General features: G+C 34.3%; 1 protein-coding gene across 6 annotated transcripts in view; it reads left to right on the forward strand.

Annotated features, from left to right (window-relative positions):
• HBS1L (HBS1 like translational GTPase) overlaps window positions 1-13,550 on the forward strand; it is a 137,954-nt gene that overhangs the window by 68,572 nt on the left and 55,832 nt on the right. For all 6 annotated transcript variants that reach the window (XM_027850646.1, XM_027850647.1, XM_027850652.1 and 3 more), the window contains one exon: window positions 3,264-3,372. In XM_027850646.1, coding sequence (XP_027706447.1) covers window positions 3,264-3,372 — 109 coding nt within the window. The remainder of the gene's footprint in view (window positions 1-3,263; window positions 3,373-13,550) is intronic.

Consider the following 13,550-nt stretch of genomic DNA (forward strand, 5'->3'; position numbering starts at 1 on the left):
ACCCTGAAAATAGTTGATATTCAATAATTGTTGATGATGTTTATAATCAAGAACACTGGGTCATAGCCAGCTTTCTTATGTGGCTGGCTATTTGCTAGTTAAAGAGTAGTGCTTATCACAGCAAAGGTCACATGGATTTGATTCCACTCTTAGACAAATTAGCTTCCCTCCTATGGCCACAGACTGCACTCCAAGTTGGCATAAAATTTTACAAATGTGTATCATTCACAAATGGGCAAATTGATCAAATACTACTTGGAAAGTAACTTAGAATATAAAACATACTCCTCTGTTGGGTCAGCATCATTTTTGTGTATGATCAGAAGGATTACCTTGAAAATAGTCTTAGAAAATAGGTGCTTTTTAAAATTCTCCCACACCCCCAACCAACTTATGTCCTAGTTCAATATTAGTAATTACCTGCCTTTGGATGGCTGTGACATTGTCGTATCTCAAGGGCTAATGGGCACTAAATGTATTTTTTGTGGCTATAAGCCTTTAATATTTACCTAGATAATTCCTCTTAAAAGAGATGGTAGCAGTAAATATTCTGTCCTTAGTAGCAGAAATTTTGAGTATGACTTACTTTCATTAATTGTTATTCATTTGTTTTATTTTTATCTTTGTACATTTGCTGGGATATATACTGGCACATAGTAGGTACTTAATAAGAATTTCCACAGTGTCACTGATATAGATGTAAATGATTAGTTTTATGTCTGAGGGGAATTTGTATTCATTTGGCTAGACCTCTAGATGGGGAGTGATGGATACAGTGCTGGACTTGGAGTTTGTAAAACTTGAGTTCAAATCAGCTGTTATTAGCTATGTGACCCCAGTCAAGTTGTGTAACATCATTTAGCCCCAGTTTACTCATCTGTAAAATGGATATATTAATAGCTAGTACCTCACAGGATTGTTATTGGACTCAAATGAGATGATAAATACAAAGTGCTTTGCAAGCCTTAAAGCATTATGCAAATGTTAGCTATTATTATTGTTAATATTATTGTTTAAAAGCCTGATTTGGAGATATATAGCCATCTTAATCAAGATATATGAATTGAACATCCATTGTGCACTCGACATTGAGGGGCTGTGCAGGATAAAAGGAAGCATACATTTATCATTCTGAAATTCAAACAGCTTACAGTCTGATTGAAGAGATAGCTATTCCATATGAAATTTTAAATAATGCAAAAGTTAAGCCAACACAACCAAATAAGTCTCAATTTTTATTTAGGATAATGGTTTTAGTGCTTAGCTAGAAACATTACATCTGGTTTTTTTTTTAATTTAAAATCCATTGACTTTTTCTTACTATATCATAGTTTACTTAGATGACAGTTTTTTTTAAAGCAGTATTTAAAATGCTTTGGATTTGCTGACAGTACCCTTACTGTTGATGAAGAAGTAAAATACCTTAAAATGGAATATTTGAGATATTTGTAGATTAAGAGACTATGGTATAATGAATAGAAGGCTAGCCTCAGAGCTCAGAAGACTGGCCTTACAGATGGGGCTCCTGCCCTGCATCTGAGTATACTGATTGTGTGTGACTATGACCTCTTAGTGCTTTAAACAAGGAAGATGCTGACTTGTACTGGTCAAGAAAATTTTCTTATCTAGGAGTTCCCTATACAAGTGAAATCACAAGTACCTGTCTTTATGGATTGGAATCTAGCTTGTGCTTTGGAATCTCTAGAAGATTAAAAATTTTTTTTCTTTCATCCCACATGATTAGTAATTTTCTTATGTTAACTGTTTAATTTGCATTTTTATTTTGTCTCTGATCTTTTAAGTAGTCTGTCTTCTCCTAAATATAATAAGTGCTCAGAAACATTGCAATCAGTTTGAAAAGATTTTGAAATTTTAAAAGCAGTCCTTGAGAGGAAATGGAAAATTATTCTAGAACATTGGTTTCAAATGCTATTTTGTCTTTTCATCTATGTTTATGTACTTTTGGCAAAAGTTGTTCTATACCTCCCAACATCCCTCAGTATAATGGCAATGATGTATAATAAAAAAAACCCTCGGACTTTGAGTCAGGAGTGATCTGGGTTTGAACACTACCTTTAAAGGGTAATGATTGTGTGACCCTGGGCAAGCCACTTAATAACCATTTTAACTACTCTGAATTATACTTTCATCCAACCTCACAGGATTATTATGATGCTTAAACATGATATGTGTGAAACCCTTTGTAAATCGTAAAGTGCATATCAAATGTCAGTTATTGTCAGCAACGTTATTTTTCTTATTATCCATGGAATTCCACTAGATTTGCATTCAGAGGACCTGAGTTCAAATTTCATAGCTAATAACCTAGACATTAGTTTTTCTATATGCAGAATGTCAGGATTGGGCTAGAAGATTCCTTCCAGCTCAGAATCTAAGAATCTTTTGAATTGTGCTGATAAAACTATGGTTCTGCTACATACACTTCATTAACTTTAGCTTTGTTCTAGCACAAAAGTTGAAAGTAAACTCAAGGTTTCAAGACCTCATCACTTTCTAGAACTAGCTCTTTTCCCTGTTCTGGAGTTTTTCCGAGGCTAAAAATCATTTATCTAACTGATTAATCAATGAATTTTATCTTGTGTAACTTGTTAAATGTTGAGACCAGATCTAAAGGTTTTGGAGTAGAACTCAGCACCTTAACACCTACTTTCTGCCCCCTTACTCCAGAACTAAATAGTATCCAAGGAGTTATTGATAAAATTTAGTGGAAGTTAACCAACAAAAGGAGAAGAATAGAAAAGAATTAACAAGGAGAAGCAAAAACAAGGGTGTTGGCATTTTGGTAACCCGATATTCTTTTTTTAGTGAAGTATTCATATGATTTAAATGTATTTAAAAAGAAACATTGTAGCTTCAATATTGATGGCTAACATTTATATAGCGTTAAGACTTGCAAAGCACTTTAGATTGTGTTATTTCATTTGATTCTCACAGCAACTGGATGATGGAAAGCACAGTTGCTGTTATCTTTAAAGTCTGAACCAGGTCAGAATGGTGGAGTGAAAAGAGTACCAGAGATGGAGTTGGGAGATATAGCTTTGAATCCCAACTCTCATACTTGCTGTGCTGCCATAGACAAAGCAGTTAACCTTTGTACTATTCATTTTCCGCATCTAAAAAATGACAGTTATATTTTGGCTGTCTGTCTCACAGGGTTGTTGTGAGGCAAATTATCCTTAACCTTTAAAGTAATATAAAAATATGACTTACTGATGCTTTCAAACTTTTTTCTCTTCAACTAGGAAAATCAGTAGATCCCCAGTCATCTCGAAGTGAATCTGAAATTGTGCCGAAAGTTACCAAAATGACTGTATCTGGAAAGAAACAGACTATGGGATTTGAAGTTCCTGGGTAAGAGTTTGAACTCCTCTATATTTTAATCAGACTTATTTGCTATTTGTTCATTATAATACATGTTATATTTTGCTTTTTAGATAAACTAGAATTATGTTTTGTAAATACATTGATTTGTCAGCTGAGACAATTTGTTATTTTAAAGAGCCCTGGATAAACATTCAGGAGATGTGGGCTTTGGCCTTCACTCTCTATATTTGACTTGGGCAAGTTCTGACAGTAGTTTCTTTGTGTGTAAAATAATGTTGATGACCTAGATGATCTCTGAAATATCTTGTAATTTTAGAATTAGTTCAATATCATCATCATAATTTATACTGAATAGTAGTATACTTTGAGGTTTATCAGTCACTTTTCTCACAATAGCTTTGTGGAATAGATAGTGCAAATATTTTTTTCCAATTGTAAAATATTTATTTCTTTTTAAACAGATGAAGAAGCTGAGATTTAGATTAAATAACTTCCCAATATAGCATATTTAATGTTAGACCTTAGATTTGAACCCAGGTTTCTCTTGACTCTTAAGTCCTATATTTTCTATGTCAACATGGTGCCTTTTGGAGAGTTAAATGACTTGCCTATGGTCTCATAAAGCCCATGTTACAGGTGGACTTTAATCCAGTTCTAATTCCAAGTTCAGCACTCTAGCAGCTATGCTATGCCAACACTTAATTTGAAATACATGAAATCCGCACTACATTGATGATAATAGTAAAAATTTTGAAGAATAATTTAGTTAAAAGTAAAGGAGTTGGACTGCATTATTTTTCAAAAAATCTTTCGAAATAATGTAGTCCAACTTCTTTACTTGTACTGATGAGGGAACCCAGAGTGTGCTTAATTCTTTAAGAAGACAGATTTTGAAGTCTATTCCAGTGCCCCATTGTAAAATGGAAGTAACCCTGGGTTCTAGAAACTTGTGCAGATGTAGAGCAAACTCTGGTCTTGGACTTGAACATGAATGTGATGGTAGACTTATCACCTGACACCCTGCCTAGCTAAGTTTGGAGAGAGTCAGCACCAGAAGCTTAGCCACTTAAGAAGGCTCTCTTAGAAAGTGCAGTGAGTTGCTATCTTCATCACTGGAGGGAACAATGACTGACATATACATAGTTCTTTGAAGTTTGCAGTCCTCGCTTATACGTTAACTCATATGAGCCTTTCAACATTGTGAAGTAGGTACTTATAGCTATTATTATCAGCACTGGACAGATGAGGAAAGGGAGGCTAAGAGAGAATGTCACTCACCCATGGTCACATAGCTAGACAATTGGAACCCAAAGTCTTCTTGAGTCCAGTTCCAGTACTCGATCCATTATGCCACATTGTCTCTGTAATAACATGAAATCATAGATCATTTGAAGTACTGCATTGCCAGTACCATCTTAATTACAATTGCACAAATTTCCAGTACTCTTAAGCATCTGTTGCTTTATCAAGCATCTATTGCTCAGCAAGTTAGGAAGAGGAAAGAGGATGAGGAAGGATAAGAAGATTATAGAAGACTTGATGTGATTGGTCAGTTTTTTGACCTGAAAGAATGATGTTTCATTTGCTAGTGATAGCCATACAGGTTATTTACCTCCAGCACCAAAACTAATAAGTATAAAAATGGCAGCAAAAAGATTAGAGAAAGAAGGAAGAAGTGGCAAACTGAAGACAACAGAGAGCAGCAAATAGCAGAAGTAATAGTGATAATTGAGATTGATTAGTTTGAAGCATCACAATGAATAATAGCTAGAAGAGGATAGCAGAGAACAGACCAAGAAGGAGAAGAAAAAAGAAATACTGACTAAAACAGTACAACAGATATTGGGTGTATTTTTTTGAAAGGACAAGTGAAGCTAAGCCATACTTGTTATTATCCTCTGAGAACATTGCTGCAGTTTGAGAAACCAAAGTACGACTCTTTTTCATAGGCACTTAAACATTGCTCCATTTCAAGTAGTGAGGACAAGCTGGCAAGTAGAGTACAGTTGTTTATAGGGGCAGTCATTAAGCCTCAGTACAAGAAAGCATAACAGCCTGGGTAGTTTCGTGGAATCTTATGGTAAAGAATCCAAATTTCTAGTAAGATGGAAAAATGGGAAGCATAAGAAGTTTTACTAACCTTAAAAGAGAAAACGAAGATCAGTGCATGTTTGGAAATGACCAAAATAGGATAATTTTTAGAATCAGTACAATATTTTCTTTCCTTTTAAAAAAATATTTTCAAATCACAGAACCAAGCAAGCATTTCCATAACAGTACAATAAAAAAGATAATTGCACACAAAACTGCAAATCTACCATGTACAACTTGCTGTTCCCTCCAAATATACAACAAAGTTATCATGTAATTTTCTTTTTTTCTCCTCCCCCACCACTTTAGAGTTGGCTACCACTAGTAGACACAAATAGTTATATATATGTAAAATTATTCTATACATAATTCTTTTTATCAGTTCCTTCTCTGATGCAAATAGCATCTTTCTTCATATATCCTTTAATAATTTGTGTATTTATAATAGTTGTTCTTAAAGCAATGTTGCTATTACTGTATACAGTGTTCTCTTGGTTTTGCTCACTTTGTTCTTTATCATTTCAAGCAAGTTTTTCCATATCCTTCTAAAATCATTGAGCTCATCATTTCTTATAGCACAATAGTATTCCATCACAGCCATATACTGCAACTTGTTCAGTCATTCCCCTGTTGATGGGAATCCTTGCATTTTTCAGTTCTTTGCCACCACAGGGAGAGCTGCTATAAACATTCCATTCACATTAAAAGTTATAATTACTATTTGTGAATTCCTCTCTATCTTATTTTTACTCATTATTTTCATTCTCGCCTCTCTTTTTACCCTATTCCTGTTACCTTATCTTCTCCAACCCCCTACTTCACTTCTTAAAATCAAGAATCATCTGACAAAAATGTAAAATGGAAGCACCTCTGGTGTATTACCAGAGGCAGAGATAGATAGCTATGATGTTTCTGCTTCCTGACTTTGAGATTGAGATAACCTACATTGGCATTCTTGAATATATGATAAACGTACTTTTTGCTACCTCTGTAATTACCCTATAACAGCCCTTTCTTTTTCCATTCTGTTGCTAGGACCACTGCAACTGTTACTGTAGTGGGATGGTATAAAATGGAAAAAACCCAACTTCTCTCTAGGTCAGTCTCTACTTCTGTGTTGTCTTTCTCCAGGTCTTGTGGTTTGAAAGCTGCTGAGAATTCTGCCAACAGAAAGTCTTATGTGATTTTTCAGGATAAGTGTAGCTACTTTACCAGATAGTAACAGCAGAAACCAAGTCCCTTTAGTACCACTGCATTTGACATCAGAAAACCTGAGTTTGAACCCCTGTTGTTTGCAACTTGCATGACTTTGGGGAAATCACTTCTAGGCCTCAGTTTAAGTTTTGAGTTCCAAATTCTATCCCTCTTTCTTCTCCCCTCCTCCTTGAGATGGTAATCAATCTGATATGGGTTATACATGTGCCATCATGTAAAACATATTTCTAAATTGGTTATTTTGTGGAAGAAAACTTGACCCCCCCCCCAAAAAAGAGAGAGAAATAGTATGCTTCAATATGTATTCAGATGCTATTAGTTCTTTCTTTGAAGTCAGGTAACATTTTTCATCATGAGTCCTTTTTTTCTCAACTTTCTAATGAGTGTGTTGGACTACATGATCTTTAAGGTCTCTTCTAGCTCTGAATCCCATGAACCCTAGTCTTGGTGGCTAGAGAATAGGATTTGGAGTGATGACAGTAATTACGTAGTTCTACAGGACCAGATAGTCCTAATGTGTTGCGGTGGTGACTGAAAGATACAGAAATAAGAAATATTTCATTTATATCTTAGGAGAAAGTTGTAGGCTGAGAGCTAATTAGTGTTAGTGATTATCCTCAACACTGCTTACCATCTGCTATTCATTATTCTTTTACTCCCTCCTCTTAGTATTCACATATGTTGTTCTCATCATTTAGAATACATTTCCACCTTCTCTTTGCCAAAGCATGTTTCTCCTTTCTTGAAAGCACTGTTGAAATGCGTTTAAACCTTCCAGAGTAATTTTTTTCAAATCTGATCCCTTGACCAAATTCTCAGCATTTACACTTTTATATCTGTATAATTATAATTAACTTTATATTTAAATGATGCTTCTGAATGTTGTTTGTTCATTATGCATATATCTATTCTTTCTTCATGAATAGTAACAACTCATTTATATGGAACTTTATGGTTTCCTTACAACAACTCTGAGTTAGGAAGTGCAAATATTATTTCTTCTCTTTTTGGGATGAGGTGATTGAAGCTCAGAGGGAATGAACTATCCAGGTTCTCTTAGCTAATAAATGTGTCAGTGCTAAGGTACAAACCACAAGTTATGAAACTATGTTCTTTCTGATATTTAACACTGCCCCTACTTTTGATATGGAATAATGATTATATCACTTTACATATAATTCTATCAGATGAAGGACCTTGTCCAAGATTTAATAAATGGTGAATTCTGGACTCAAATTCAAGTCTTCTAACTCTTTGACAAGTGCTCTTTGCCTTACAAAAAAAGAAAGATTGAGACGCAACTTTCTATTTTACTTAATTTCAATGCTCCATACCTCACGCTGTTTCTTATAATAAAAAGGACACATTGCATTTCCATAATATTTTTGGTACATTGAATTATTGAATAATTATTGAATTATTTTCCTGTTGGCTTATTTTATCATCTTACTATTGTGTTAAGTAATAATTATGAATGTAACAAATATTTCTGCTCCACCATTGTTTAGGAAAATTTTTAGATAAAAATGCTAATACTACTACTTCACTTTGTCATCAGACAAGAGTATCACTTTATTTTGCATTTGAATGTTATAGAAGAGGTAGATTGAAGCAACTTGAAGATATGCTAGAAAAATATTTTTCCTTGGAGAGGAGGAGACAGGAGAGTGTTGAGGAAGAGTGTATGTATGTGTATGTGTGTGTGTGTGTGTGTGTGTGTGTGTGTGTGTGTGTGTGCATGTGTGTGCGTGTGCATGTGTGTGCACATGCTTTTGAAAGTGGGTTTGAGGTGAGTGGATATTTTTAGGTTGCTTGGTTTTCCTGGTAGAAACAAGGCTGTTCTCATCATTCACAAAATTCCTGATAAATATATTGCGTTTTTCCTTTCAATTCATCATCACAGCACACAGGATTTATAGTCAGAAAGCCTGAGTTCATATTTTTGCTGCTGCTTACTATTTCTGTGATCATTGGGCAAATCATTTAACTGCTCTAGAGATCAGTTTTCTTATCTGTAAGAATAGGCAGTTGAACTAGATGATTGGTGACAAGGAATGTTAAGTAGGATACATTAAAAACTCCTTCTTGTTGACTTTTTATCTCCAGTTAACAAATATTTACTGATTGTTAGCTTTCTGCCCAATGTTTGCAAGAGAAGTTTAAGACAGATTTGTTCACAAAGCATTTTTTTTTTAATATAAAGAATCCCTACTTATCACCATAATGTGTATTCATTGAAACAGGCATATCCATTTTGGAGAGCAATCTGAAATTATTCCCAAGGAGTTATTAAACTGATTATACCCTGTGACCCAGTAATACCACTACTAAGTCTGTTTCCAAAGATGATTAGGGGAAAAAGGAAAAGAACCTATATATTCTAAAATATTTTTAGCAGTTCTCTTTGTGGTGACAAAGAACTGGGGATGCCCATTAATTGGAGAATGACTGAACAATTGTGGTATAAGATTGTGATGGAATACTATTGTGCAATAAGAAATGATGAGCTTGATCATCTTAGGAAAGCATGGATAGACTTGCACAAAATAAGGAAGAACGAAATGGGTAGATCTAAGAGAACATTGTATACAGTAACAGCAATATTGTTTTAAGAATAACTTTGAGCGACTAAATCATTTTGACTATTGTAAATATCTAAATTTTACCTATAAAAGAAGACGCTATCTGCATCCAGAGAAAGAACTGATAATAGAAGTATGTATAAAATTATTTTGCACATTTATGCATTTGTGTTTAATGGTAGCCATCTCTAGGATGGGGGGAAGAGGGAAGAAAAAGAAAAAAAAATTACATGATGACTTTATTATACACTTGCAGTTTCATGTGCAGTCATCTTTTTTTCTATTCTATGTTATGGAAATGCTTGTTATTTCATAAGTTCAGAATAAGATAAATTATAAAAAAGAAACAGGCTTATACTTTTGATTGTTGTACAGGTGATCATATTTTGCATTAGGAACAGATGGTTTAATTGAATGTTATTCCTAACGAGGAATATAGCATTAGATTAGTTATTGATAGGATTACTATGAACTTAAAACAATAAAATTGTTTTATTTGTACCAACTCCTGTTAATTCCTGAAATGTGCACACATTAATTCTACAAGGAGTACTAATGTATTTTAAAATTATATGTATAGAACATAAAAATACATCTATATTGTATGATTATGAGGGCAGTGTGTGTAGAGAAATGACCTTAGAATAAGGAAGCCAGTTTCAAGTTTTGCCTCTCACATATGCTAACTTTGTGATCCTGGACAAGTTTCTTAAACTCTCAGGAACTCAGGCAAGTCTCTGAAACTATAAGTTGCTGTTCTGCATTGGTGGATCAAATTTCTAACCCCCTAACTCCTTGCACTGATAAAATCGTAGATCTGTTAAAAATAGCAATAGCCTTGGGGCAGCTAGGTGGCGCAGTGGATAGAGCACCAGCCTTAGAGTTAGGAGGAGCTGACTTCAAATCAGGCAAGTTATGTAACCTCAATTATCTCACTAAAAAGAAAAAAAATAGCAATAGTCACAACAAAAATGTCAGAACAAAATAACGACTTGTTATGTTTGTGCTAATAATCACAACTATCAGACATTTCATTTACAATATCCTTTGTGTTATTAGAATTCATAAGAGTTCTTTTAAAATTATTTGTATAACCCAGTATCTCAGAGAAGTGGTGCTGTTTTTTTGCAGAACTTAGCGCAGTACCTGGCATCTAGTAAATGCTTAAGAAATGCTTATTAGCTAGCTGTCCAAGATATTTTAACCAGTACCGTCTTATTATTTTGCTAAATTTTCCTACAGTAAACATAGAATTCCTACACTAAAGTCTTGCTTTGTTGCTTTGTCATGGTATGGGGTGATCCTAGATTCTTGAATGGAGTACAAAGTCTAGCTGTTTCTACCAAGCTGGAAAGGCTTTGCGTATAATAGGTCTACCAGTTGACTATCATCCAAGCATTAGTTTAGCTAAATTCAGAAAGGATCATTACCAGAAGGTTGACTACCAGTTGATGAATTGTTTTGGCCATAACTTACTGAACCATCTCTATGGCATGATGAGATTGTGTTGTGATTTGCATCAGTGGAAAGAGTGTTCAGCATTTGTGTATTCAGATGTTGAAAGTACAGAAATAAACTGAAGCATTCAAAAGCATGCTGTCATTGACATGAGACCTACAGTTTTCAACAGTGGCCTATAATTCTTTTCCTTTGCCCCTAGATGTCATCCTTTGTGCATTATTTACTGATGGATCATAGGATCATAGTTTTAGAGCTAGAAGACACCCATACCTTTGAGAACATTAAGTCCAGTCCCTTCAGTTTATAGATAAGGAAACAAATCAAGAAAGGTTAAGTCACTTACCCAAGATCATAGGAGTAGTAAGTAGTATAGCCAGAATTCAAGCTCTCAGGACTGAATCCAGTGCTTTTTCCAGTAGAGCTCCAGCCTCTTGTGTTAAGTGAATAAAGACGGAGAAAACAGAAGTACAGTGAAAGCAGTGAACTAATCAGAGACAATCAAAAAGGAGAAATAATTAGTGAAGGAATTGCTGTATTCTAAGCTTTATTATAGAGGCAGCTAGGTGACTTTGTGAATAGAGCCCTGTGCCTCGAATCAGGAAGATCTGAGTTTAAATCTGGCCTCGGACATTTACCAGCTGTGTGACCCTGGACAAGTCACTTATTCCCTGCATTAATCCTCTGAAGAAGGAAGTGGTAAACTACTCCAAGTATCCGTGCCAAGAAAATGCCATGGACACTGTTGGCAGGGTTTGTGTGGCACAGAGTTGGACACGACTGAATGACTAAACAACAACAAACACTATTATCCGGATACGGTACTTAAATATACATAATAGTGTCATATTTTGTGGAACAGATAATTATTAATAGGATATAAGGTGTTCATTATATGGTATAGAAAATTATTGTGAAAGGAATTAGAAAAGAAAGATTTCTGTGCTGTAATGTTGGCCTATTTTACATAATTAGAGTACTTTGATAGATGAGCTGTTCTGTTCTTGTGATACTGCTATTCCTAGTGTGTTGTAAAAACAGCCAGGATTATCTCAGCAAAATATCTTGCTATTTGGTAATTTGTTTAAGAACTGTGAATTGAAGAGAGTTAAGCAAAAAAGAACTGTATTTCTTGTCAGCCTCCTTCATTTTCCCTTTTTGCTTTACTTTAACTCCTGCTTACGGTATCTTGACTATATGAATACTGGGAAAGATGTATGCAAGTCACAGCCCATCTTTGGCAATCATAAAGCCCTAAGTTATATATCCTGAGGCACATCAAGGTTAAGTGACTTGTCTAGGACCTAGGAAAATAGGTTGAGAGAGAAAATTTAAGAACTATTCGATTGCCTAAAAGCCATGATCAAAAAGAGAGTATGGACATCATATTTCAAGAAATTATCAAGGCAGACTGCCCTGATATCCTAGAAGCAGGGGGTAAGTTAGACATTAAAAGAATCTACAGATCACCTCCTGAAAGAGATCCCAAAATGAAAATTCCCAGAAATATTATGGCCAAATTCCAGAGCTCCCAGGTCAAGGAGAAAATATTGCAAGCAGCCAGAAAAAAAAAACCAATTTAAATATTGTGGAGCCACAGTCAGGATAACCCAAGATTTCACAGGTTCTCTACTAAAGGATCAGAGGGCTTGGCATATGATATTCCAGAGGGCAAAGGATCTAGGATTATAACCAAGAACTCCCTACTCAGAAAAACTAAATATAATCCTTCCAGGGAAAAAATGGATATTCAGTGAAATAGATAACTTTCAAGCATTCCTGATGAAAAGATCAGAGCTGAATAGAAAATGTGACTTTCAGGTACAAGACTTAAGCATAAAAAGGTGAACAGGAAAGTGAAATCATAAGGTTAAAATATTTATATTTATTTATATTAAATTTATCATTATAAATATATAATTATGTAATAAATTTACATAAAATAATAAATTTATATTAAAATATTTATATTCCTATATAGAATTCCTATATGGAAAGATGATAATTGGAACTCCTAAGAACTTTATCATTATTAGGGCAGTTAAATAGAATATACATAGACAGCACTAGTGTGAGTTGACTATGATGGGATGATTTCAAAAAAATAGAATTAAGAATTTAGAAAGAGGGGTGTATTAGGAGAAGGGAGTAGGGAGAAGAACGATGGAGAAAATTATCCCACATAAAAAGACATGAAAGGAAGAGTTTTTACAATGGAGGGGAAGATTCAGAGTGGTGGGACAGTGTTTGAAGCTTACTTTCATCAGAATTGGCTCAAAGAGGGAGTAATATAAACACTAGGTTTTAAAAATCTATCATCTCCTTAGCTACTAACACCACGATCCTATAAGTACTTAGGAAAATTAAAATTAAAATAGATTTTTCTTCTTTCTGGTTAATTAGAGCTCTGCATTAGTTTTAGTGCTAGTTGTGCTCAGTCACATGCAATTTTGAGGGGAAAAAAAGATATCTTGATTAAAATTTCCTTTTTCCTTTTAAATTGACCAGTTGGAATGCCCCAGAGCAAAAGAATTTAATATACTTTTCCCTCATTCCAGTATTTTGAGATAAACTTCATATTCAGCAATTCAGTTCAACATATATTTGAGTGATTACTCTGTTTAAGGTACTGTACTAAGAGATTCAAAGAAAAAGAGGAAATACTTTCTCCTTTCAATGAGCCTATGTTCCTTCGTCAATTTTCATGATTAATTCCAGAATTTATTTTTTTTCTTATTAATAGAGTATCGGTACAAAAGCAAACTTTCCAGTACTTTTATTTTTTTAATTTTTAAATTTTTTTTTAAACTGGGAATACTTTTATTAACTAATGCAGAGTAAAGTGAGCAGAATCAGGTG

This window comes from Vombatus ursinus, unplaced genomic scaffold, assembly GCF_900497805.2.
Source record: "Vombatus ursinus unplaced genomic scaffold, bare-nosed wombat genome assembly UNPS02009132.1, whole genome shotgun sequence".
Taxonomy (NCBI): domain Eukaryota; kingdom Metazoa; phylum Chordata; class Mammalia; order Diprotodontia; family Vombatidae; genus Vombatus; species Vombatus ursinus.